We start from the raw sequence: 26,385 nt of genomic DNA on the forward strand, positions 1-26,385 counted from the left end.
TGCTGTATCAAGTAATTATGTTGCCATATGTTTGTTTATAATCCTAAAAGTCTTATATATCAGTTAGGATATTAAAATAGGAAAAAACATGTTTTTATTTTAGAAGAAGTCCTGATTTTACTAAAAGCAAATCTGACAATTACTTCTTGTATCCCTGTTTAAATAGTTCGTACATTGTGTTTTGCTTTGACCCAATTAAAAGGATTTAATTAATGGGGATCCAGTTTTAACTGCAGAAGAATAATAGCAAGCTCATAAGAAACCTGCTGTTTCCATTAATCAACCATATAAACTTTGAAAACGACCGGATGAACGGAGATTATTTCTCTGACCTTGAACTACAGCAACCAGAATAATGCAGAGCAAACTAAAATCTGTAAGGTGTGTAATTATCTATTAGGAGTAGTAAAAGTTTAGTTTAAATGTGTCTCGTTACGCGTCAAAACAAAAGTACTTTTACTAAAAGGAAGGTTTGAAACGAGACGGTGACATATATGATGAGCTGCTGTAATCTCCCTTTCCTTCATAAAAGCTCAAGTCTTAGTCACAACAGAATGCTCTGTTGCCTGTAGAATTGAATTGAGCGACTTTGGAGCAGCCTGGTATCATTTGCATGTGATTTAATTAAAGTAAACACAGCGCACTGTTGTGCGTGATGTTTGGTTTGGCAATTCTCAAATCAAAGGGAGTGCTTTCTTCAGGGGCTGCAGAGATTTCAACCTCAGGACAACATATCAAACATTTTTTTGTAGATCCATAAAAATTTTTCATGTTTATATTTTCCACCAAACAGCCAACAAGTGGCTTCCTGCTGCCTCGTTCGAGTGCGCCTCCCACCCACTGTATGTGCTGTGCACTCTGTGCTTGGCACCAAAACACCAAACAGATGAAGTGAATTTCAAGGTCTGGTATTTGCCAAACTGTCGCAGATTTCCTTGCACTTGCCGTCGCACCGCCACAAATACGAGGCCCCTATGACTTTAATTAATTTAATGACTTTTACTGCGTGCTATATTCTGCTTTGATTAATCAAAGCCTGAGCAGAATGGCTAGTTGAAAGTTCTTCCAAAACTTAATTAAATACCACTTTTAGCTTTAGAGTAAGTCTAATCATTTCATACTTGCTCTTTAAGCCATGTGTGAACAGTTTCTAAGGAATCCATCCAGCTTTGCCTCTCATCCTCTAAGCAGTGCAGTTAACAACTTTGATGATATTTGAAATCTAATCTTTTTAAGTGAACAAATGCAACATTAACCTCAAATAAGGAAGTTGGCCTTTTCTTATCTGTACTATATGAGAAGAATAATAATGAGATTTCCATTAAAATCATAAGATCAGCGCTGTGTTGCTCTATTATTCTCCACATATTTTGGTCTTACAGAGCTAATCCCCGCAAACATTGAGAGACTTTTTCTTTCAGCTTAGTTAATTTACTTCCTACCCGACAGAATAACATTCATTCTTTGACTTATCTGGAACTTTATTTTCAATTTAAACCAATTTTCAAACCATCTCTGGGACAAGCGCTTTCAAAAGAAAATGCGCCGCAGCGTTTAGAGTGGTGAAGGATACCAAAATCTTACATTTAAAGTCTTTGAAGTGGGTACTGGATTACTATTCTTAAAAAGCATTTCATTCGTGCAAAACTGTTTTATTGACTCATAATAGCAGCTCTTGGCATTCACCCTCCTTTGTAATGAGAGAGAATTTAGAGAGTGGATTTGTTGTAACGTAATCCTGCTTTCCACGACAAGGCCTTTGTGGTACTTTATGATTCTTGAGGACGGATATGCATGTTTCCCTCTAAATTGTAATTATTTTCTGCAGCAAACACAGAGAACAAAAACAGAGAAAAAGAAAACAGCTCAGCGCGTCTTTTCACGCTTGAGAGAGCAGCAAAAACTCGTTCTTGTTTGTAGCGCGCCGGTAGTTTAAGTACAGACAAAAGAGATGTGCGTTACAGTAATAAGGACTGTCAGAGGTGTTGACAGAGGTGGGAGAGTAATGGAAAGAGAACGAAGGAGAACGGTGAGGGAAAGCCCGGTGTGTTGTTTTAGCGGGCAGTTGTGTCATGTACGGTAATGGAGTGGCGACAGCTGTCTACACGTATGCCCCCCTCATCCTCAGCTGTTACCCTGCCCCATGGACAGCTGTTCTCCCAACACATACACACACACGCATACGCACACACACACGCACACACACATACGTTTACGCGGCTATCTTTGTGGGGACTTTCCATTGACTTCCATTCATTTCTATAGCCTAATCCTTACCCATACCTTTACCCTAACCCTACCCGTTACATAACTAACCCTAACCAAAACTCAATTCACACCTTAGTCCTAAATCTGACCTCTGACCCAAAAACAGCGTTTCCCCTTGTGGGGACCAGCCTTCAGTCTCCACAAAGAGCAGTGTGTCCCCACAACGTAGTATGTCAGGAAATGGTCCCACAAGGTATTAGAAACAAACACACACACACACACACACACACACACAGAGCAGACTGGAAAAGACTTCATTTGCCTTTGTGTGAAGGAAGGTGTCTCTGACCCAGCTGACCCGAACTCTGATCACTTTCTTCATCTATTTGCATTACAGAATTGTAACAACGATGATTAATGCAACTCTTAAACTGATAGTATGGAATACATTCATGTTAGATTGCAGGAAGGGGATATTGTGTCTCTAATTATTTGCTCTTATTGGGCTGGAAAAAGAGCAAGTCTTCCAAATTGGCCCAAAATTTGGCTCTCTGTTAACTTTAGTTGCAAAATCCATTCATCACCGGGATTACACCAATATACAGCACATTACTCAAGACTGGTTTGTTCAATTAGCCCTCTCCGGTGCATGTGGGGAACTGAGCCTCAGGCTAATTTTTCACAGCCGCCAGCCAGCGAATACTCAGGCAAAGTACTTTCTTCACTCACCTGGGAGGGAGCTGAGGCAGAGCAGACTTTCATTTCCTTCACTTTTAATAGTCTGTTAATTAAAGTCTGCTTTTTCAAAGGCAGAGTGTGAGGGAACATAAAAACCCCAGCACAAAAGACTTTAGAGGTTCAGTCAGACATTTCAGTGGAATTAATTAATGGAAAATGCTGGGAACGGTTTCCTGACGGTAGGGAGGTGTAACTTTTTTTTTTTGTGCTTCTTCATCAGCTAAAAAAATACATGACCCTGTTTGTAGTGAAGAAATAATTCTGTTTCTCTTGCTATACACTGTCGTGTAGAGTGATATAGACTTAGGATTTTATCACAATATTTTGTAGTACTATTGTGATAATCATTAAAAAAAAAACTATTCCTCACTTCTTTTTTAGGTAAGTGCATGTCTCAGCATTCATGGTGCTGCACTTTTAAAACATTCATATTTGAAATAGGATCTTGATTTACACAACTAATCTGCACATCGAGACTTCATTTAAACATATTCTCAAATTTACGATGTTTACTGATGTCCTCATGGGGAAAAAAAAAGAACAAAATAGTAAAAATGACATTTTCGTCAATTCTTATTCATGATAAACGAGAAAGGATACAATAAATGCCCAATGCTAATGTATCATTTAATGTGCTTTTCTGAATAGGGCACGTTTATGAGGCTGAAACTTGAGGAATTTAGTGTTTTTAAACACTGTTTTTTTGTTGTTGTTTTTTTTCAAACTTAAGCTAAAATTGCATCAATTTGACTTGGTGTGCGATTTAGAGGTGCACATTTGCAGTACACTTACATTACACGAATTCAGAACGGATGCCAATTAACGTGTGGCAGTCTGTGTTAGCTGGTGTTTTATTTGTGCATGCTACAGAGAAAGGTGATTTTCAGATGAGTTCATTCTTTCCTACACCCTTGAAATGCAGCCGATGTGATGGAGGCATTAGTCTCCACACCATGACTCTCCAGGGCTTTTACAACCTAAACTATTTCCAGACAGCCAATTGTAAACAATGGAAAATTGGAGTCTTCTTTTGAGCAGAACTGTGCAGAAACATGCGGGGGAGGGGCAGCACAGCTGCTATATGCTCCATACAGCTGTAGAAAACTCTGATCATTCCAATAGTTTCTGTTATTTCTTATTAAAATGACCGGGTCGACTGTGGCTCTGTGGGTAGAGAAGTTGAATTTTGATGGGAAGGTTGTAGGTTAGATTCCAGCTTTCTTCCAGCCACATGTCAACGTGCCCCTGGGCAAGGCACTTAACCCCAAAGTGCCCACCAATCTGCATGTTGATGTAAAAATGTGAGTGTGAATGGATGAATGTAAAGCACTTTGAGTGGTCAAAATGATTGTAAAAGCTCTATATAAGTTCAGTCCATATACCATTGAAATCACAGGGACATTTTGACAAAAGGTGCATTCACACCAGCCATCTTTAGTCCGCTTTAATCAGACTCTAGTTTGTTTGGGGAGGAGTGAATGTGTAATCAAATTCTAATAGGGACCAAGAATTCAAACTCTGGTCCCCCTAAAAAGTCTCAGTTCAAATGCACATGTTGATGTAAGCTCCAAAAGCAGGAAGTGAACTATTGCGCAAGGCATTCTGGGTCTAATGCTAGCCGGAGAGATGGCTCGTGGTTTTTTACTAAATCCAACAATAGCTAAAATCTGACGCCACTCCATTTCTGTTTACATTTTGTGAAGAAAGTTTCGTTCATGTCTTCTGAGGTTTTCAAGTCGTTTCCATCTGTGGTTGTTGGCGCAGCGCCACCACAGGCGGGGAGGGGAACAGGTTTTTCAAAGAATTTGCTTCATTTGACACGATGCAGTGTGAACGCGAACCACACCAGCTAAAAATGTAACAAATGTTGCAGTTTTACCAGATTTCAGGTGTGGAAACATCCAAACTAATTATTTATTAATAATACGTTTAAATTTACATTTCTGTTGTACGAAGCACATAGGTCTCTTCTTAAATGAATTTCAGGATTTACACTAATTAAAACAGCATAAAAGCCTCCATCTGTGAACTGTGCAATAGCAGACCTCATTTACAACCAATGTAGGCTGAGTTTGGCGTCCGTCCACAGGGAAAGACGCCAGAGGAGAGCGGGCTGGACCGGCCAGAGACTCCCTACCCTGGAAATAACCTGGAAAGCTCCAGTATTGTCAAAACCCATTGAGGTTATTTAAATGTACCATTGTCTCATGTTACACATGCAAGGCAAGTTAGTTGGACAGTCACGCTGAAGAAAATAAAGGGAAGAAATGTTGCGTAGCTTCAAATGTGATGAGCAGATGTGGATTCCTTTTCTTTAATTTACACCAGATCAAATCAGCTTGATTTGTCTTCCGGTGCTGGCCTGTAGCTCAGCTTCTTGGCTCTCACACGTTCAGTGAATCCAGAATGGAACATTTACAAGCCAAGCTGGAAATCGTAACCTCTAGTGAAAAAAAAAGCTTGACTACTTTACATCAAGATAATCTGATTAAAATGCAGTAGTTTGCTTTATTTTGAACCACTGTCCAACTTTGTGTAATAAATATGTGTAAATATTTAGAGCTGCAAAAACAAAAAAAATTGGTATATTCCTCAGATTTTTCATTTTGTACAAGATGCAAATAAACAAATAATTAAATTCCTTTGGTGAAAGCTTGATCATTGGATGCAGTTAAAATCCTTCTAACATGAACATGTGGAAAAACTTTCTCCGTTTGATTTAACATTACTTAGCGCTAATTTGCTGATTATTTCTTTGGATTACGTGTTTTAATAATTTGATAATAAAAGTTACTTAATTGGAGAATTTTGCTCAATTTTAACCTGATGAAGCTAAAACTCAGGGTAGAACATATTTACAAGACAAAGAAGGTTTTTTTTTCCTCATTTTACAAAATGCATGTACATTTTTAGCTGCATTAATGTTCTGACTGTGTTGTTCTGTTCAGCAAATGTCCATTTTTGAGTCTGTATTCTCCCATATTGGTTCATTAAAGCACCTAATGGAGAACGCACTGTCTCTCTGTACTCCAGCTGTTAGAGAACAAAGAGGTTCAGCTGTGTCAAAACATGTTAAATGTGCTCAGACACAGTCTTTAAAAATATTAGTGTGAGTTTTCAGGGTGTTGCTCATATCTGGGCTTCTGGATGCCCCGATGCTGTGTACGTCTCAGGGTGGAAGTTAGTCGAACCCTTTGCTGGCTCATATTTCAGGATGCCGTCCAACCGGCAGGAAGTGATGCAGTTGGGTCTTTAAAAGATAAAAAATATCTTAAATGGCACAAGAAGAGGCCAGAAAATCAGGATGTCGGTGTGTTATGACTGCATGTTATTGTGTTTGTCAGCTACCTTTTGTGTGATGTGTGGCTAATTCTGCAGGACTCCTCACGGCTTCTGGTTGTGCTTTGCTAACTACGACCCTCTCTGACCCATTTCCTGTCCTCCCAGGTGCCAACCAGTGGCCCCGCGCCGGTGGACAGACTCCCTCTTCTCCAAACTACGAGAACTCCCTCCACTCGCTGGTAAGCTCCCAGGGACTCAACCCTGCGATTCGCTTTAGATACGTTATCCATGCGCTAGCATTACACGGAGATTCCTGTCTGACAAATGTTGTGCTGAGGAAGACGGGGGTCGAGGGATAACCAAACTGAACAATACTCGTCCCTCGGGGCCTGCCATCTGTCCCCGGCTCCGAGGGCCCACCCCCGGGCGTGGATGACAGTTGGGGGGAGGGCTGAGTTAAGCAGGCTGGTGTGGGAGGGTGTGGAGGGATGGCAGCTGTTTGCTGAGCCACTTCTCCTGAATTCCTCCGCTGCCATGCGACCAGAGCTGAGGATCACATTTCACCCGGCCCAGCTACCTGTTGACATTCATTTGCATTACCTGCTGCAGACCTGCATGCGTTTAAACGCAAACCAGCTGATAACTAGAGGTGCAGGAACATGTAATGTAAAATAATCACCACACTGCAAAAACAAAAAATCTTAGTTTCTTAGCATATTTGAAATAAGACAAAGCTAACTTGCGCTGGCAGATTATTTCACTAATAATAAAATAAAGACTAAAACCCCACTTGTTTAAGTTGTTTTTGAACTGTAATAAGTGAAACATTCACGGCACTCATCAAAATATAATGTTCCTTCAGTTGTTGACTGTATTGTGTTTTCTTCAAAACTTTATAATTTTGTGTTTTTATGATGTGAATCACTTTGAACTGCCTTGCTGCTGAAATGGGCTATACAAATGAACTTGATTGATTGATTGATTGATTGATTGATTGATTGATTGATTGATTGATTGATAAAAACACATTTCACATGTTTTAAGTCTAAGTAACACGTTAATTTTGTATTAGAAGACTAAACTAAAAGAGGCTAGAGTTTCATCCAGTCTGGAATGCAGCAAACATGCATTCTGTGCACAGTTTTCTTGTAAGTGATAAATATTTCTACTGGCACGCGATGAAGGAATGCTTTCATGATGAGGATTTGATTCAAAGTGTTGAAATAAAACCTAAATTTCCCTGCTTGCTGAGTCAGAGCTACCAGGAAAATGGAAAAAGTCCCGTCAGGTTCAGGAGGTGATGAAGCGAGTCAGAGACTGAACTAAAGCAGACGAGTCATTTTGCTGCCAAGCGACATTCATTAAAGCTCGTAGAAATACCTCACACTTAAACATTCAGTTTTTCATCCATATAAAGTGTTCAGAAGTGCGAAATAAGATCTAAATAATACATTTAAAGAATAAACCCCATGAACAGTGGCGTAGTTTGGGCCGTTAAATGTGCAAACGTGGAAACATTTTCATCTTTTCAAAGTGGATGGTCAGCAGCTGCATGCTTCTCCAAATCCTTTACTTCTTCAGAAAAGCAATCTTTAACTTGAGTGTGTTTGTGGTATTTATAGTCTCTGATCTCTTCTTATAATTCTTTTTATTCTTATTTGACTTTGCCAGAAAAACAGAGTCCATCAGCAGTTACATGAGCATCTCCAGGATGCTATGTCTTTCTTAAAGGATGTCTGCGAGGTACTACTCCGATAGTCTACATCCATGCATCCTCCACGCATCTTCACGTTTTTCTTTTGTTGCACAAACACATTATTGGTTTTAAAAATATGATTTTTTTTTTTTTTTTTTTACCCAAGTTGCCTTTATTTTCCATGCCATGTTGTCTTTTGCAGTCATTCCAGCTTGCAGTGATTATGTTTGGTGCCGATTTCTAAATGATTATTTGACCAGATGATTAATGGAGAACAAAAGAGGACACAGTTTGTCTTTGCAGCTCAAGCTGAAATGGCTGAGTTTATCTTGAGTTTGAACGGCCTTCTTTATCGTCTGTTTCATCCCCGCCCCTCCAAGTCCTCACCATACAATCAGTGTTTTCAGTTTTCATCCTAATGTGCTTATACTAAGCTGCTCTGTTTTCCTTTTCTCTTCTCCTCTTTCCCTAAATCTTTGCTTCCACAATCCCCCCCGGCCCTTCCAGTCTCGGATGGAAGATCGCCTGGACAGATTGGATGATGCAATCCTTGTTTTGAGGAACCATGCAGTGGGCTCCACCGCCAGCCTGCCCAGCGACATTCACACCCTGCTGGGACAGGCGCAGAACGGGCCAATTACAACCATCGGGCCAAACTTTCCCGCCTCTGCACTCGTTCCAAGTCGGACTGCAGCGATGGTACGACGAACGCTTTAACATTTTCATGTATGGTTTTCATTAAAACTCCCCCCTCCCCATCAGAGGCTCAACCACCTGCCCAAAGCTGGTGCGCCGCCACGAGTGAAAACTAGACGTTTTCCACACACGAATAGCTGAATTTATACCGACATATTTTCCATAAGCGTAATGGCTGGCCTAAAGCTCACCCTCCTCCGGAGAGCGGCTGGGGTGAAGGAGGAATGAGAAAAGCAGCCGCAGTAAAGAGAGGCTGCGCTTCTCCGTAGGACTTGTTTGTGTTTCTTTCTCCTCTTAAAGTGGAAGCCTCTTGAGGAGACGGAGAATGCACGATCCGGAATAAATCAGGATGTGTTCATCCAATCTGAGGTATTTCATTTTCTGCAGCCAAGAGATTTGAACACATCTGCAGGGGAAATCAAAACGGGACAGCTCATCTTGTTGTAATCCGGAGGTGTTTGGAAATAATTTTGGGTCTCTCAAAAACTATGAAAAAAGTCGTGCAAGGTCAGTTTTATTATGGATGCAAATCCAGATTACTTGTTGTAATTGTAACAGCAAAGCAAGGCAGGTATATCTGTGCATTTAAAGGGTAAATCAACGTTATTTAACAAGAAAACAAAGAATTAAATAAACAACTACACTGAGAACTGAGAAAAACTGAAAACTGAGAAAAGTTAAACCCTCATTTCCAATTAAACTAGTCACTAACATATAAAAAAGGTGAAGTCAGACCATAATATTTTATCTTTACAGGAAACATTATTGTTCCTGATGTAGAGGAGACCATTGTTTCTGTCTATTCTGGGTTTCAAGGAAGTTTTCTCCAAAGTTAACAAGCATAGAAACTAAAGTATGCCTCCATTTGATTAACATAACCCTGAAGAAATCAGGGTCTACCTCACATGTGTCAAACTCGAGGCCCGGGGGCCAAATCTGGCCCGCCGTAGCTGTTTATGTGGCCCTCTAGACTCCAAGTTACATCAAGAAGTTGCTCCAGTTTTTCACAAATCGGCAAAATTCACACAAAATCAACAAATCTCCACATTTGTTTTCTAATTTTACCATAACTCTTTCTCAAAATTGACCAAAAACATTTGAGTTTATTAAGTGACAGCCTGACTTGATGTCAAGTAGGGCAATTAAAAAAAAAAGTCACATTTAACATCTTACATTAGCATAAATGTCATAAAAGATTCCTTACAGATATTTCCAAATTATCACGACATAATCTGTGATTCTAATTGCTAAAGAACATAAAAACCATCACAGAAACCTGGATGGACTGACCAGTGTGAAACCAGTTTAATTGGTTTTATCAATAGATTCTGGCACAACCGGCCCTTTAAGAGCATTCAGATTTGAAAGAAACTGATTTGAGGAAAATGAATGCCTGATTTTGATAGTTTTAGTTACATTAATGAATTATTGTGATTTTAGTCCTTAAAATACCAAAGTTTTCACTTAGTAACTTTACATTTAGGTCCGTCTGATTATGCCATTTTTAAATATTAGGCGATTGATAATTTAATCAGTTACTCAGAACCTTTTACCAAATACTTTTTTACTCATACTTGATAATTTCTTGGACAGCTACTTTGCACTTTTACTTTAGTAAAGATATGATGAAATAGTGCTACTTTTACTGGAGTACATTCTTTGTGTGCTCCGCCCACCTCTGTATGTTGATTAAATTTGACCAAATGTTTCAGTGTTTCAAGCTCTTACTGTTAGTTTGCTGAAAATGTACAACTTGTGACTCTAAATGAAGGCAAGCCTAACAAAAACAAACATGCTATTTCAGTTTTCTTTACATGTGAAACCAGCAGTGTTGTCAGTAATGAACAGAGGTTTATTCTTCGGTGTTTTTAGTTGCCGTTCGTGTTGTTTGAAGGCGGCGTGTTTTTGTGTCGGTGGGTGTTTCCAGGCCTGATGCTGCCGTCGTCGTGTCCCCGAACAGAAATGTTTCTGTGCTCGTCAGAGGAGCTCAGTGTGACGTGTTTGCTGGCTTGTGGCTCTGATGCTGACCGACTGCGACTGTGAGATAGAACATACTGTGTCTCCGCTAACACAGCACTTCCTGTGCGGGGAGAGGTCCCTTCAGAGGACCTCTGCCCCCTCGCTAGCCTTTTCATCGCCGCTTTTTAACAACCCAGGAAATGTGAATGGTTGGAAACGTGTGTCTGAACCCGAACAGAGAAGCTCAGCTGTATGGTAATCAGGCCCAGGCGTGAAAATGGCAGCACTCTTTTTCTCACCCCGGCCTTCCTCCCTTCTCATCCTCCTCCTCCCACAGACAAAGAGTTGTTTGGACACCTGTTGAGAGTGCAGCAAAGATTAGCGTAGTGCCGAGGAAGGGGAGGATCTCGGAGTGGCAGGGTGAACAGAGGCCAGCAGTGACTGGGGATCAAATTCCTGAAGGAAAGGCGGAGAAACTCTTCTCCCAGCTCCTCCACTGGGAGTCGTTTTGTGTTTCAGCATGTGATGAAGGAAGGACTCCATCCTGGAGCAGCTGATTATTTTATAGCAACAATCCGTAATGAATGAGGGATTTAGTTTAGGAACTTGGACTGAGAGCAGTTGAACATTTTTTTTGAAAAGAAACTCTGGGGAGTTGAAGACGTGTTTTTATTTGTGGTTCCGAAGAACTCGATTTGAATGTCGCTTAGAAATTAAAGGTTTCATCACAGGAGGAGAGCAAAGAATTAAAACAAGTATAAAACAAAGACACAATAAAAACATCATAAACATCAGTATGAGAAAAGCCTGAGTCTGCAGCTATGAAGAAATGAAGATTTTCTGCTTTAACTAATGTCAATACAGTGAAGGGATGATCTGTTCACTATTTTTGGCCAAGCACTTAATGCTTCGTAGGAGATGTTTTTATTATTATTTTAATTTTTTTACACAATTTGAACCAAGTGAAGCTGAAATTATCCCATTTGAGGAATTCTGGGTTGAAAATATTCACAGAAAAAAAAAAGTTTTTCCATCTCAAATGCAAAATGTAAATATAGTTTTGGCTTAATTACTGTTGTTACTTTAGTTAGCAATTATTTGATTACTAAAATAGTTGAGGATTATTTTAGTAATCGATTATAATATCGTGTGTCTTTGACATGCTCCTTTTTGACTTTTTTGTCTGTTCAAAATAAAAAAATAAAATAATTGAATAATCCCAATTCAATTCAAAAATACTTTATTAATCCCAAAGCGAACTTGGATTAAATTGAATGAATCCTGTTAAAAGCAGCTCGTCTGTCTTGAAGTAAATCAGTGTTTTCAGTCTCGGATCTTCTGCTGGTGGAGCTCACAGTAACGAGGTTTTCTGTTTTCCAGCCTGTTTTCTCCTGTCGTGTATTTTAAGCTCTTCCGTTTCCTTTCTGTTCCTCCACTTCCTGTCTGCTCTCCAGCAGGGCGGCGACGACGCTGCCAGCCTCACCAACAGCCATGGAGGCCTACCCAGCACCGGCTCCACGTCCAGCACAGAGCTCAACCACCAGGTGGAGGCCTTCAGAGGTCAGAGGTCACCCTTTGTGCTCCTCGCACAGATCTGCAGCTTTGCGATGTCTCACCGCTGCGCGTTTTTCTCCCGCTGCAGGTCTTGCTTCGGCGCTGTCCGGTCAGATTCCTGCCACCCTGGAGCTGAAGATCGAGAAGCAGGAAAAGGACGACATGAACGACAGCCTGTCTGACAACAAATCAGACGACGAGAGCGACAGGAGAGACATGAAGACGCCCAGGACAGGCCAACGCACAAGGTAGGAAACGATTAATCACGATTAATCATTTACTGAAAGAATCGTCAACTAATTTAATTATCTATTAATTATTAACTGAAGTAGATGGACAAGAAAAGAAGCAATTAACTGAAAAAAACCAATACATCCAGAGCAGTAAATGAGCCAAAACAGCTTATGTTATTTATATAAATATGCATATCTGTACGTTTTGCGTTTAGGATAAAAACACTTTTGTCTGTAAACATGTTTCAGCCAAAACTCATCAAGTGGAATCGATTAATGTTCAGATTTACTAAAGGAATGATATGTTATCGTATTTTAGGCAATAAAATGTTGTCTTCTTATCTAAAAAATAATTTTATTTGTTGTTTATTTGCATATTTTAACATATTTCTACTGTTGCATTAAAGGGCTAAATGAAGAATACGTAAAAGGTTAAGGGTGATTAATTGTTAGAACGATCGATAGATTGTTAATTGTTAGAACGATCGAACGATTGATTTGAAAACATTTCTATTGGGAATATTTTCAAACAGAAAAAGCTTGAAGTTGAACTGAATTCACCTAATTCAAGAAAACGAAGGATCTGTATGTTAGATACTGGGTTATTATTGGGTACATTTAATATACTTCATATAAGCTGTTAACGTATTTAAAGATTTTTATGAATACTAAATAATTCAGGTAATGCAAGGTTAGGATTTTGAACTGCTAATAGCTTGATAATAAATGTCTTGGACTTCAGTCGTGAATAAACATCTAATCTTGTTTTATATGGTTAAAAAAATCTTTTCTCCCTCTGCTTTAGGACTCAGTTTTTCTCTCCTCTCTCTCTCTCTCTCGCTCTCTCTCCTCGCAGCATCACTGAAGACGAGGATCTGAATCCGGAGCAGAAGGCCGAGCGCGAGCGCGAGAGGAGGATGGCGAACAACGCCCGCGAGCGCCTGAGGGTCCGAGACATCAACGAGGCCTTCAAGGAGCTGGGCCGCATGTGCCAGCTGCACTTGAAAAGCGAGAAGCCCCAGACTAAACTACTCATCCTGCATCAGGCCGTGGCCGTCATTCTTAGCTTGGAGCAGCAGGTCAGAGGTCAGTGCTGCAGCGCTGCTGCAGATGAAATGTCAACGCTGCCTCACATCATGTCAACCTTGGGCTTTTCTTTTAAAACACAAAGCAGATCATCAGTGTGTAAGACGCACTTATTTATTGGTGGAGTCGTTGTTAAAGTGATTTATTCATGAAATGAAATTTAAAGGTTTAAAAGTGAATAGATACTTGAGTTGGTCTTTATTTTAGACAACATAACTGGATGCAAATATGATATTCTTCAAAAATCAAAAAGTGATTTCTCTTCCTTTTCATCAAAAATCTTTAGAGCAGAAAATATTTTAAATATTTATGACATTTGTGCAGTCTGAAGGCTTATTTATAAAAAAGGTGGCTTAAAATCAGAAAAATAACCGGAATAAATGCCTAAATAGAAATAGTTTGAGAAGCGTAAAATGAAAACGAGTTTCACTGATGGCTGAAAAAAAGCTGCAATGCAACATTCATAAAATGTTTTTCAGATAACATATATAACTAATATTCACATTGTAAATTAGATTCATACAGAAATACTGATTTTGTTACAGCTAACTTTATTAGCTGTGATTCTGATTTGAATCGTTCTGAGACCAGAATTATAGCTGCAACAAATACATTTTTCTAATTTGGTTCAAAAAGACACTTTTTTCAGTGCATGTTTTAATATTATATATGTATTAGGAGCTTCACATATAGATGTCAGATACTTTTATCATCATATTTTTTCCTGTGTGTTTATAGTTCAGTCTTTATGACAGTTTTATGCTTTCAGTAAAAGCTTCTTCTTGAAATAATTAATTTTTAATAAGTCCATTTTCCTCAGTTTGATTCTGAGTCGTCACCATCTGGAATAAAAGTTTGTTTTCTGTCTGTGTGACTCTGCAGAGAGGAATCTGAACCCCAAAGCAGCCTGCCTGAAGAGACGGGAGGAGGAGAAGGTTTCCGGCAGTTCCAGTGACGCCCAGCAGGGGCACACTGGAGTCCATCCAGGCCTCACCGACACGTCCAACCCCCTGGGTCACCTCTGAGCAGGAGGCAGGTACGCCAGTTCCCGGTTCCCTCTACCGACGAACTGTTTTTCATTTATTTACATCTGTTTAACGTAATATATTCACTTGGACAAATGTAATTTTATTTACTTGTAACAAATTAACAAAATGTTGTTAAGTTAGATCACCGGTTTTCCCCGATTCTCCAAACTCCAAAACTGTTTTTATTACCAAACAACCAGAATAACAAGAAAGAAATAGAAAAAGACAATTTACCGGTTAGTTTTATTTGCATCAAGTAAGAGAGGAATCATTTACGACGACGTATGAGGCTCATCGTAAAAAGAGGAAAAAGGAAGAGTAAATTTCCACCATAAAACTTGGACATTTCTGAGTTTGAAAAGTAGGAAATTTGATAGAATCGTTTTTAGATTAATGTCAGAAATTTAGTAGAAAAACAAGGAAATTTCTGAGTTTCTAAATTCTAAAAGTTTTGACCTTTCAAACTCAGAAGATTTTCAAAATGTAAAAAAATTTCACTTTTGAAGCTTTCTCTGTTTTTCTCTACAAAATGTTTGAGGTTAATTAAAAATGTTTTCTATCAAATATTTTACTTTTCAAACTCTGAAATTTTCACGTTTTTTCTATAGAACTTCAGAAATTGTTCTAAGAAACATTTCCAGCAAATTCTTTACTTTTCAAACTCTGAAATTTGTATGGGTTTTTTTTTTTTCTTCCAAGATTTCTGCAATTAATCAAGAAATTCTGAGATTTTTATAACGAATGTTCGACTTTTGAAACTCTGAAATTTACTTGTTTTTTCTATAAAATTTCTGAGCTGAATCTAAATTGTTTTTCAGCAAATTTTCTTTTTAAACTCAGAAATTTCAACTTTTTTTTTTTGTTCAAAGATTTCTGCTATACATTTTTTTTTTATTCCAGTTTTTCTAGCAAATTTTCTGATTTTCAAGCCAGAAATTTCTGGCAGTTCTTTTGTGTGTTTTTTCTGTCTGCAATGGAATGCAATATGTTGTTGTAATCACTAGATAAACACGTCAAAGTTACGTCTTCTTTTCTATCGATTTTTGATTGTTAGCGTCTGATCGCCGCGTCTCCTCCGCAGATCGCTGCCACGCGGCTCACTTCTGTGTGAGCTGGTGAGCTGCTTCCCGGCGACAGATTGGACTCGTGGTTCCCACGCCAGTCGCAGGAGCCAGACCGCTTGAAGCGAAACTAAAAGAGTCCAACACGATCCAGCCCTCAGATTGAAGAGAGCCAAGCGTCCAGCTCCATCCAGTTTCCATCTGCAAATTTCTCCCCACAAAGAAAAACCGAAACCACATATCAGTGTCTGCAAGAAGAAGAAGAAGAAGAAGAAGCGTGTTGCTCCTGAACAATCAGAGACCTACGCAACCTCCGCCAACCGTACGTGGAAGTTGCCTTGTGCCTAAACTGAATTGACGAATGCATTGTAACAGCAATTTTTTTCTGTCTGTCTGTTTTGGGTTTTTTTTCTATTTATTGAGCTGTAAGGTGTCTGCCGAAAGGGGAGGTTTGGTAAAATCACAGAGAAGCGAGCGGCTTTTCAGTCCAGCTATAGTTTGCTGTGTCACCGTTAAACCAGAGCGCTGCCCCCTGCTGAGACCAGGGGAAAACATTTGAGAAGATTAATTTATTGGCCAGTTTAGACTAATATTTATACCCTGCAACAAGAAAAAAAATACTAGCTTTTAGATGCAAACAACAGAATTGTCCAATGTTTTTTTGTAAAAGAAGATATATTATTTATATTTATTTGCTTGATTTTGCCGCTGGCCACGTGTGAAACCAAAACTACCTAATGTGTATTTTCTAAAGGTGATTGGCAAACTGTAGTTTCACTGAAAGCTCAGGTGTAGTTTTGTTTTTGTTTTCCCTCCATTTAGACATTAAGAAGCGAACTGGTTAGCATTCCCAGCATATTTAGTGTCTTAACTAAGATAAAAACAGGACTCTGCGTCCCGTCGTCCCTTTGCCATACAGTGTTAAACAAAAAGCATTTCAAGGGTTTTTCAGATTCCCGTCAGCGTTTAGCCTCCTGACATTTCCTTCCTATTATTGTTGTTTTTTGTTTTGTTTTTGCCGTTGTTGCGCCCAGCGAATCAAAATGCTTAATGAGATGTAGTGAAAGAGTGAAAGTTTTACTAAAAAAAAAAAGGAAAAGAAGAGAACGACGACCATGATATCTCCTGGCCCGACGAACATATCAGTTTTCTTTTTGTTGACGTTTCACTAAACTTCCAGTTATTCAGAGTTATGCTTATCTGCGAGTCCGTTCTTCGTCTCGACTTCCAGCCGTCTGAGTTGTTCTCCCGTTCGGATCGAGGTTCGTTTGAACAAACGCGGTCGGCAAGGTTTCCTTGATCATGTTTTTGTTTCCCCCATCAGTGTGCATGCTTTGCATCTCTCCTCTTTTGTATCTTTGGTCTTAAGACTTGCGTTATATTCCATATATTTCTTTGTATATTATGCGATTTCCTCCATTTGAAGCAAGGCGGCCACGTTCACAACGAGTTTCCATCCAGAATCAACGATTTGCAGCAGGAGTTTACATTCAGCACATTTTTATTATTATTATTATTATTATTATTATTATTATTATTATTATTATTATTATTATTATTATTATTATTATTATTATTATTATTATTATGACGAAAACTGTAGAATAATGTGTATCCTCTGGCTGAATGTGGCCTTCTTCTTCTTCCTTCAGTTCTTCATGTTGACAGACTGAGGGTGTCACATCCAGCTCTTATTTCCTTCATTTTGTTTGCTGTTCTTCCTTTGTTTTTGTTTGTTTTTTTTTTTTGCTCCTCTGTTTGCCAAGTTAGACTTTGCTGTATTCCCAGATGCTTTCCCTTGTATAATATATGAGAAAAAAACAAGAAAATCAAAAGAAAAAAAAACAAAAAACATTTGGCTTATTTTTCACTGTAGTTAGTCTTTTATACAATAATAATACTGTAAGAATATTTCTTGAATTCTAAATATTACTCTTTCTAGATTTTTGAAAGCAAAAGTTTTGAGTAAAAAGTTTCTTACTTTATTTTACTATGTTAGATAGTAAAATGTACGGTTATTTACCATAACTTGTCAATTATTACAAGAGATTTGCAGGCGGCAGAAGACAGGAGGGCTGCGGCTCGTCGTTCTTTAAAAGGCGTCGATCGAGCTGCAGGTTCCTGCAAACAAGAGACTTTCTTCTTCCTGTTCGCTGATAAAACATTTGATCTTGTGTCAAATAAGAAAAGGTGTCGATCCGCATTAAAAAAATAATAATAAAAAAAAAGACAAAGGAAAAAAAGATAAAACAACTGTGGCAGGGGGAATTTTAATTTTCTGTCTTTTACAGCAGGAAAACATGTATATAACATTTATGTTGCAATAAATGTGCCATCTTTTTTTAAACTGGATTGTATGTGCATTCATTTCCCTCTGAGCAAAGCGGTTTTGGTTTTTATCGCCCTCTCAGATTTTACCTTTTTCCCCAACGCAACAACGTTTTCCTGTAAAACAACACAAAGAAAAAAAATAAAGGTCGCCTCAGAAGAAAGAGTCTTGATTATTAGACTTTATTATTGTTTCTGTTTTTGCTTTTGGAGACGTTTCTACAGTGGATTTAGGCCAAATGAGTGTTTTATAGTATGTAACTTCTTTTTACCAGTGGACCATTGTAGTCTGTATGAAAAGTAATATGAATATATATGTTTCTATTTTTAATAAAGTGTGATAGCAGCGTGATGTGCTGTCGTCCTTGAATGCCTCAGTGTTTCGCTACAGTGGCAGCCGTTACTGATTCGATATACAATTACATCTCAATATTGTAAAATATGACTAAAAGATGCATTTAATTCAAAAGGTGAGACACTCACTGACATATTTGAAGCTTTCGTTTCTGCTGATTTTGATGAAAGCACTTCTGTTTTGTAGCATAACATAACTTTGCTTCACCAATCCTCCTCCAGACTCTAGTTTAGACGATTCACTTTTAAATAAAATATGATATTTCTCCTGTGGATCAACGATCCAGTGACTTTCACCTTCAGGTAAGAAACCTCTGGTCGTCGTCTCTGGTTCAGGAGCGACATCAAATATTATCTAGTCTCTGGAAAAAATCTATCAATGCACTTTAAATAAGACTAAATTCACTTACAAGCAGCTATTGGAGCTTTTTTTTCATTTCCTTATTTTCCTGAACAGTTTTTCAATGTTTCACTTTCCATTTCTCGTGATAATGAGGGGCGGTGTCTTCAGGCTGTTGTTTGGTTAACTTAAGTGGCTAAATTAAATCAAAAATCTGTAAAATGTGCCAACTTTTAATCAATTAAATTATCAGAATAATCAATAACTAAAATAATCACTAGTTGCAGCCTTAACTGGATTTTTAGAGAGGCGGAAAATAAAGTTTTAATTCAGAGAAAAAGGTTGGAGAAATATAATTTTGTGTGCAATAAATCCAAATGAGTTTCAGTTTTTTTTTAGTTAATTATTGAAATAAATAAACTTTTTAGGATGTTTTATTGAAAAATACCTGAACTGTTTTCTGTTTGTGGCTTTAAATTACATCAAACAGCAGCACTGAAAGTAAGGCAGCCATTGAAAAACACACTAAAAAAAGAAAACAGTTGATTTAACTTTTTTTTTAAATTAGTTAACGATTTCATGCGTAAATTAGGATCTTTTGTCAGGTTTTGGGTTTTTTTTTCTTACCAAAGTGTTTATTTTTTAAGGCATAAAGAGGTAGGGGAAATTTATTTTTTTTTTCTAGGCGATCAGTTGTAATTTTTTCCAAATACAAAGTCGTTATTTGTAAACACCAATAATCTCTAGAGATTACTTTTAGTAGGAACTGGATATTCCCGAGTTGGCTTTTCGTCTGTCGGCCATATTGAATTTAACAAAACTTTTCTTGCACTTGCAGTGGATGGCCAGTAGTTGGCAGTGTATTGTATGCTGCACTAGTGTCCACTTCTGTGTGCATTTGTAACATAAAAATCCAGAAGAAACAGAAGAAAATGTCTTTTGGCTCGCTGTCCACTGCAGTGACCACTATGCATGAAAGGGTTAAATTGTTACAAGTTTATCCAATTAAGTGTTTTTTTGCTAAACAAACGTAAATAGAGTGAGTTATTTAGGCAGTTAAAGAGCTTTACATCATCAAGTGAACCAGTAAACATTACATTTTCTTAAGTGACATCGTCACACATTAAAATGTTGGTATTTATTTTGGTCCATTTTTAAAACGTTTGGTCTCTTTTCTCTCTTGTTCTCCAGTGTTTTGTAAGCCAGTCTGCTGCTCTGTTGTCAAAAGTCCCTCTGTGCCACAAAACGCTGTGACTCCACATCTGCACGGAATATTTCTCCACGCAGACATCAGCGTGGGTCTCAGCCCCGCTGAGGGAAAACGCTGACTGCTGTTTCTGTCTGCGGCTCCGAGATGAGGCGTAAATCGCAGAGCTGTCATCAGACGAAAATTCATGGCGGAGCGTGTGAGAGTGGTGGGTGTACACGTTTTCAGTGGGAGTGGGACCACCATGTTTGAAGGCTGACTTCCTGTCATGGCTGCTGGCTGAGGCAGCTGACAGAAGGTCCTTGGCTCTCGTCCTTGAAAGCGGACCAAAGAGCCGGCTGCTCCTCCTGCGCTGACGGTGAGATCATCCAACGTTCAGGAGGCAAGCTGCACCAAACGAGCCTCTCGCTCGTCACATTTCTCTTTCTGATTCTTCCAGAGCCGCTCATTTATGGAAAAATAATCACTTTTTTTAACCTCCACTCTCCAGAAACGGTTTGAAATCAGGACACAAAGTCCACGCTGAACTTTTACTTCTGTCTGATTATGGATAGAAATACATTAAAGTGAATAGCACTTAGTATCTAGATCCAAATTCTTCCCTTGGTTTGTGAGTGAAGTTGCTTGTAGTGACTATTTGTCCAAAAATCAGAAAACTTAAGATTTCAAAGTGTTAAGAGCAAAAGGTGACTTCAACTTAAATAGCCACTTGATGCACCGTGTGTTTCTGGCTTACGCAGTTCCAAAAATGCAGTTCTTTGTTGCTTTATTCCACAGTTCAGGCGAAACAAGTCACAGGCTGGTTGTAGAGTTGGGCAATCTGAAGCCGGGTTCGAGGCGTGTACCTAGTAAAAGGGGGTCTGCTGCAAGGCCCTGCAGGTCAACCTGTCGTGGCCCGACGACATTTGCCGCATGTCTTCCCCCCTCTCCTTCCTCCTTTCCTGTCAGCCTACTGTGGTATTAGGGACACTAGAGCCCACAAAAAAGACCCCCTGGTGGGGGAAAAAAAAAATTGTTTTCAGTGGCCAAAATAAAAGGAACATTGACCAACATATTTGATGTGTTGATGATGGCACTCATCAAAATGTAATGCTTGTTACTGGTTTTCTCAATTGTTGATTATGGTGGTTTTTTTATGACTATATTTTTGTGATTTTACGATGTAAATCACTTTGAACGGCATTGTTGCTGAAATGTGTTACACAAATAAACTTGATTGTCTGAAATGGAGCCAGCAAGAGCCAGCAGATGTCAATGACATCTGGGAAGACTTTAACCCCTCTGCCTCCCAAATTCTCACCTTCTGGAAATTTCCTCTATTATTTGTAGTCTGATCAGCAAAGATACATCAGTCTTGCAACAGCAGAAACAGATTTTATGCTGTTGCAAGACTAAAATTGCTGCTCCCGACTCCATTAGGGACAAGGGTGAACAGAAAATGGATGGATGGATGATCCAACTGAGTGACAAGCCTGTTACAGTTTCACCAGCAGATGTCACTAGTGAGTGATGAATGAAGCATGGAGTAATGAACCTTTCTGCAAAGCAAAAGGTTGGAAATGAGGCTTCATTTGCCCAGCTGGTAGACTGCCTGACTGACTGAGGACTGATAACTGGTAAAAAACCATATGACCACCTAAAACCTACCGATTTACACTGTGAAACACCCACGTCCCAAACTGAAATTAATTAACTAAGTGAATTACTAGCCAAAATCCTATTCTAAATAACTAAAATTAAACAATAATTCTAATTATAAATCAAATAGAATATAAGCAGATAGAAATTAACTAAATAATCTAAATTCTAAGATTTAAGTGAAAATAGAGAAGTAGCTCCTAAATTGCCCTCCCATCTTATTCAATTTAAATAAACTTGCTGTCAAACAAGCTTTCGTTCGTGTTGCTATCATTTTAAAGCTATTAGCAAGTGTTTACAGATATCGTATATTTCCATCCATCCATCCATTCAGATAAAAAGCCCTGCAGGTCAGCCGGAGACCAACGGGACTTGCTACGAAGCCCTGGAGGTCAGCTCGGAGACCAACAGAACTCGCTACAAGGCCCTGCAGGTCAACCCGGAGGCCAACAGGACTTGCTACGAAGCCCTGGAGGTCAGCCGGAGACGGGACTCGCTACGAAGCCCTGGAGGTCAGCTCGGAGACCGACAGGACTCGCTACGAATTCCTGGAGGTCAGCCGGAGACCGACGGGACTTGCTACGAAGCCCTGGAGGTCAGCCGGAGACGGGACTCGCTACGAAGCCCTGGAGGTCAGCTCGGAGACCGACAGGACTCGCTACGAATTCCTGGAGGTCAGCCGGAGACCGACGGGACTTGCTACGAAGCCCTGGAGGTCAGCCGGAGACGGGACTCGCTACGAAGCCCTGGAGGTCAGCTCGGAGACCGACAGGACTTGCTACAAGGCCCTACAGGTCAACCTGGAGGCCAACGGGACTCACTACGAAGCCCTGGAGGTCAGCCGGAGACCAACGGGACTCGCTACGAATCCCTGGAGGTCAGCCGGAGACCAATGGGACTCGCTACGAAGCCCTGGAGGTCAGTCGGAGACCAACAGGACTTGGTATGCCTTTAGTGTTTGCTTCTATTGACGGATTAAGCAGCCAATGGCTGGCGCAGTCTGATTTCGCATCAGCCAATAGGATTGATTGTCCCGCCCCTTTCAACAGCTGACAGTTGTTTCGCTCAGAACGCGTCAGACAGGCTTGAGAGCTAACAGCTGACGGTTGTTTCCGTAAAGAGCTGGTAGGAAATTGATGAATCTCGAAATTGGTAAGAAAAAAAATATTAATATAAATTCACTAAATATATAATTCAAAATACTAAATTCGTTTTTGTTAGATCTCAGAGGGTTTCCCTCGTGAACAACTGAAGCCCGAAAAAAGCCGTTGATAGCGTCTGAGCATCGGTGAGTCATCGCACGCGCTCGGCAGTTGATTAAGTAAATTTGGTGGAAATTGGCTAAAATACCTATTAAATGATCAAATTTAATACAAAATAAAATGGTATTGTAAGATTTTGTATCCTTATTGTTGTGTATGTTGTATTTGTTCTATGTAATTGCATTTATTTTAAGATTGGAATGTATAATATATATGTATGTATTTATTTATTTATTTTTTTACCACATATAAGCTAATCTCTTTAGTTTTACTAATATGTTGGTAAAATTGTATTCTGTTAACTCGAATGTTGTACAACATGAAAAAAAAAGAAGAACTTGAGAAATGATGAAAGATAGTTTTAGCTTGATTGGTGCTGGCGTCTTGTGTGCTAAGATGCTTTACTTTGGCCTTGTTCTAGGTCAGGTTTTTTTTGCTTGTATGACACACTTTTGGCCTGAAGAGCCAGAGATTCCAAGACCCTCCTCTCCTGAACTTGGATGGCGAGCCCCAGCCCAGAGGACCAGGCGCACGGGTGGACAGTGACCTGACTGGTCACCAGCCGAGAGACTTTGGCTGAACAGTTGATGCATTGGAGACTGGATTATTCAACTAATTTATTTAACCAGGAGGTTTTCAAAGGGGTTCTGAGCAGTGGACTTTCTTGCTCCTAAATTAAAAAGACCAGAATGAAACAAATTGAGATTTTTGTTTTATATCTGTGAGAAATAAAATTACTGCATGTTCCCTTTTTACACTTTTCTCCAAAATAAACTCTGAAGTTTTGATTGATTTATTCCTCACGTCACAATCCTTGATTTTTAACTTTTTACCTGATTTTAGGTCAAATGTATGGTGGAACAAGACGGACATAATCAAAAGTCATAAATTTTGATTATATCAGTTTTGGTACAAAGGTTTCTATTTATGGAATCAAGAAATACTTTTTACTACTTTGTTGTTGTTGTTTTTTTAGTCAGATTTCCCTTTTTGCTTTTCATTTTTATTTTGCTTTAGTTTGTTCAGAAAACCTGGTTATGATTGAATCAAACCTCATCAGGATTCACATTTTTCTACAGTAACATGCATTTTAATGAGTGTTTACCATTCAAATTATGAATCAATCCATTTTATTGAGTGGATTGATTAAAAAGCAAAATATATTCTGGTTTAATTCATAGTTGTTTCATAATTTTATTAACACTTAAAATCTAAACAAAAGTCAGGGAATTTCACTATTATGAAGTTTTGTAGTTTTGAGTGACATTTAATGGTTTAATACAAATCTGATGCAAGTTTATGCGTTATCTATGGAAGTAAATATGTGCCGTCAGAATTTGAATAAAAAATACCTCTGAAATTTGAATGTTGTATATTAGTGCTTACTTTTTCAGTATTAAAATAAATTCAGAATATATTTTTAACCTAAAAAAAAATTCAATGTCATTATTTTTGCAGTAAAAAAAAATTCGGTGTAATTTTTTTTACATGGTTGCAATTTTCAGTTATTAAAAAAATTCACATTCCTATTTCAAAGTGATCAAATTTTCAATATACATATTTTTCACAGTTTAAATTTTCAGTGTTAAAAAATTCAGCATATAAAAAATTCAACTTTTCAAAATTCGTTGTGCTCAAATTCGCCGTCTCAAATTCAGCGTCTAAAAATTCGCTGTCTCAAATTCAGCGTCTAAAAATTCGCTGTAAAAATGGCCAAGGTTACTTCAGGTCACAGACATTAGCAATGGATGTCCGATTCCAACATCCACCTAATCACGTGACACAACCGTCATATTGAAGAAATACCAGAATCACCCAGGCTGGCGACCATGGAAACGCATAAACCCAACGGTGAGTTTAATGCTTTCATATTTCTATAGTATATTTTATTTTGTGCATGAAGTTTGATACATTATCTTAAAGCCTGATTTAAAACACGGGTTGGGCCGTTGTTAATCTTACACCGTGTAGTACCGGCATATTACATCTCGCTACCTCCTAGCACCCCAGCCCTCCCGCTGTCCCACGTCCAATTTCCCCAGTTTTATTTCAAAAAGAAATACCACTTGGGTCAAGAATCTTTAAAGAGAACTGATGGGTGGCGACATTCTGGGTTGTTTGTATGTTGTCTTAGGTGAGACTGAGACAGGCAGTCTTAGTAAAGTCGTAATTTTTCAGGAGATGCTACCGCTAATATCGCTGCCTTGTGTGCTTCAAAGAGGGGCTGTGAACACTTTCCGACATTAATTATAACCACAACCCCATTCTGATCAGCTACCGTATTGTTCAGGTGACTTCATTACAACATCATCCAAAATACTGCTTCTCTTATCTGACAATTGTTGATATACAATATTAATTTACATTCTTTTTACTTTGCCTAAAACCTCGTTCTGTTACCTAGCAACACTATAAACAACCGCCTTTGTTTTTTCAGTTGATTTTAACTCATTTTCAAGAAAATATATGCTTGTAAGTACATCTGTTAACTTATTTTAGATTAAATATCATAATTTAATTTAGATTACTGTGACTTCTCAATGCTGACCTACTGATGTCAAAATACTTTTTTATTTTACTGACAATTTTTAAATGTTTTTCCTTTTTCTCTTTTCAAGGAACTTTTGCTGAATCATATTTTTGATAGACTCCGTGATCGTTTGGAGCAGGAAGAAGCAGTTTTATATCTGGGAAGAGTGTGCACAATCAAAGGTTTGTACAAATGACAAGTTTCAATATGTGATGCTTTTGAATGTCTATAGTAACATTAGCTTTGTGTGGTCTTCAATATGATGAGATTTGAAGGGCAGTTTTTAATTGTTTATTACTCCATAATTGAAGGACTGAGCGACTGTGGAGAGATCTGTGGACGGCTGTAACATGCATCTATTATGACGTGCTACATTACCTTAAAGAAGAGGGATACCTGGACATTTCAAATGAAGCACTCCTCTTCTGTTGCCATTATGTCTTCCTGCCATGTCTGCATGATCTGGATACTTTCTGCAGTGGCTGGGACAATCACCCACTTCGAACTGAAGCAACATGACTCCTAACCTGCTCTGGGTTCTTGGTCGTACACATCATCCAATTCCTGAACCCCACGGTGCCTTGACAGAGGTTATAAAGATTATAACGGAGGCTCAGATGTATTTGCTGAACATTTTATGTTCAGATTTTTATTGAATAACAATAGCTGAATAACGGCAAACGGCTGTTTGTAACCAAGCAACCAAAATCACCAGAAGGCAATCATGTTTTAACAAGATAACTATCACATTTTAATAAGATACATATGACGTTATAACGTGATAGCGCTCAATTTTTTTTCCTGTGACAGCAATACGCTTCCGTGCCAGTTTAAAAATTCACCATTTATGAAATGTAAAGCAAAATGCTGATCATGTTACCACAGAGGTGAATTTTAGTGCTTTTATGGTAGACATGTCAGAGAACAAAAATGTTCTAAATTTGTAATTTGTTTGTTTTTTTTCTTTACTCAAAAGGAACCCATTAGGTACATTTGTACATTGTTGTATTGCTTTACATTACTTGAATTATAAGAATCAGAAAAAGTTTTGTCTTATGTTGTTTATTTTCTAATACCTAAAGCATATATGAACTCATCTAAGTACATTCAATAAAATTTTGCATAAAAAAACAATTTCAGTTTCATATTTAAAACTGCCTGTACAAACAGTACTGACTCAGAGAA

General features: G+C 38.6%; 2 protein-coding genes across 14 annotated transcripts in view; both read left to right on the forward strand.

The window, feature by feature from the left end:
- The window catches only part of tcf12 (transcription factor 12), a 90,847-nt gene extending 72,626 nt beyond the window's left edge, over positions 1-18,221 (forward strand). For 5 of the 13 annotated variants that reach the window (XM_044138475.1, XM_044138466.1, XM_044138484.1 and 2 more), the window contains 8 exons: positions 6,394-6,467; positions 7,900-7,971; positions 8,432-8,623; positions 12,034-12,139; positions 12,222-12,381; positions 13,172-13,452; positions 14,335-14,488; positions 15,562-18,221. In XM_044138475.1, coding sequence (XP_043994410.1) covers positions 6,394-6,467; positions 7,900-7,971; positions 8,432-8,623; positions 12,034-12,139; positions 12,222-12,381; positions 13,172-13,452; positions 14,335-14,477 — 1,028 coding nt within the window. In that variant the 3' untranslated portion in view covers positions 14,478-14,488; positions 15,562-18,221. The remainder of the gene's footprint in view (positions 1-6,393; positions 6,468-7,899; positions 7,972-8,431; positions 8,624-12,033; positions 12,140-12,221; positions 12,382-13,171; positions 13,453-14,334; positions 14,489-15,561) is intronic. The other 8 variants (XM_044138501.1, XM_044138544.1, XM_044138516.1 and 5 more) reach the window with 6 other exon arrangements.
- A 3,069-nt stretch (positions 18,222-21,290) lies between these two features.
- On the forward strand, positions 21,291-22,724 carry LOC122820520 (SUMO-interacting motif-containing protein 1-like). Its single transcript, XM_044098005.1, has 3 exons — positions 21,291-21,295; positions 21,661-22,560; positions 22,630-22,724. Exons 1-2 carry the CDS (start codon positions 21,291-21,293, stop codon positions 22,361-22,363), a joined length of 708 nt encoding a protein of 235 aa, XP_043953940.1. The 3' UTR covers positions 22,364-22,560; positions 22,630-22,724.
- The last annotated feature ends 3,661 nt before the right edge of the window (positions 22,725-26,385 follow it).

Source organism: Gambusia affinis, linkage group LG02 (genome assembly GCF_019740435.1).
Source record: "Gambusia affinis linkage group LG02, SWU_Gaff_1.0, whole genome shotgun sequence".
Taxonomy (NCBI): domain Eukaryota; kingdom Metazoa; phylum Chordata; class Actinopteri; order Cyprinodontiformes; family Poeciliidae; genus Gambusia; species Gambusia affinis.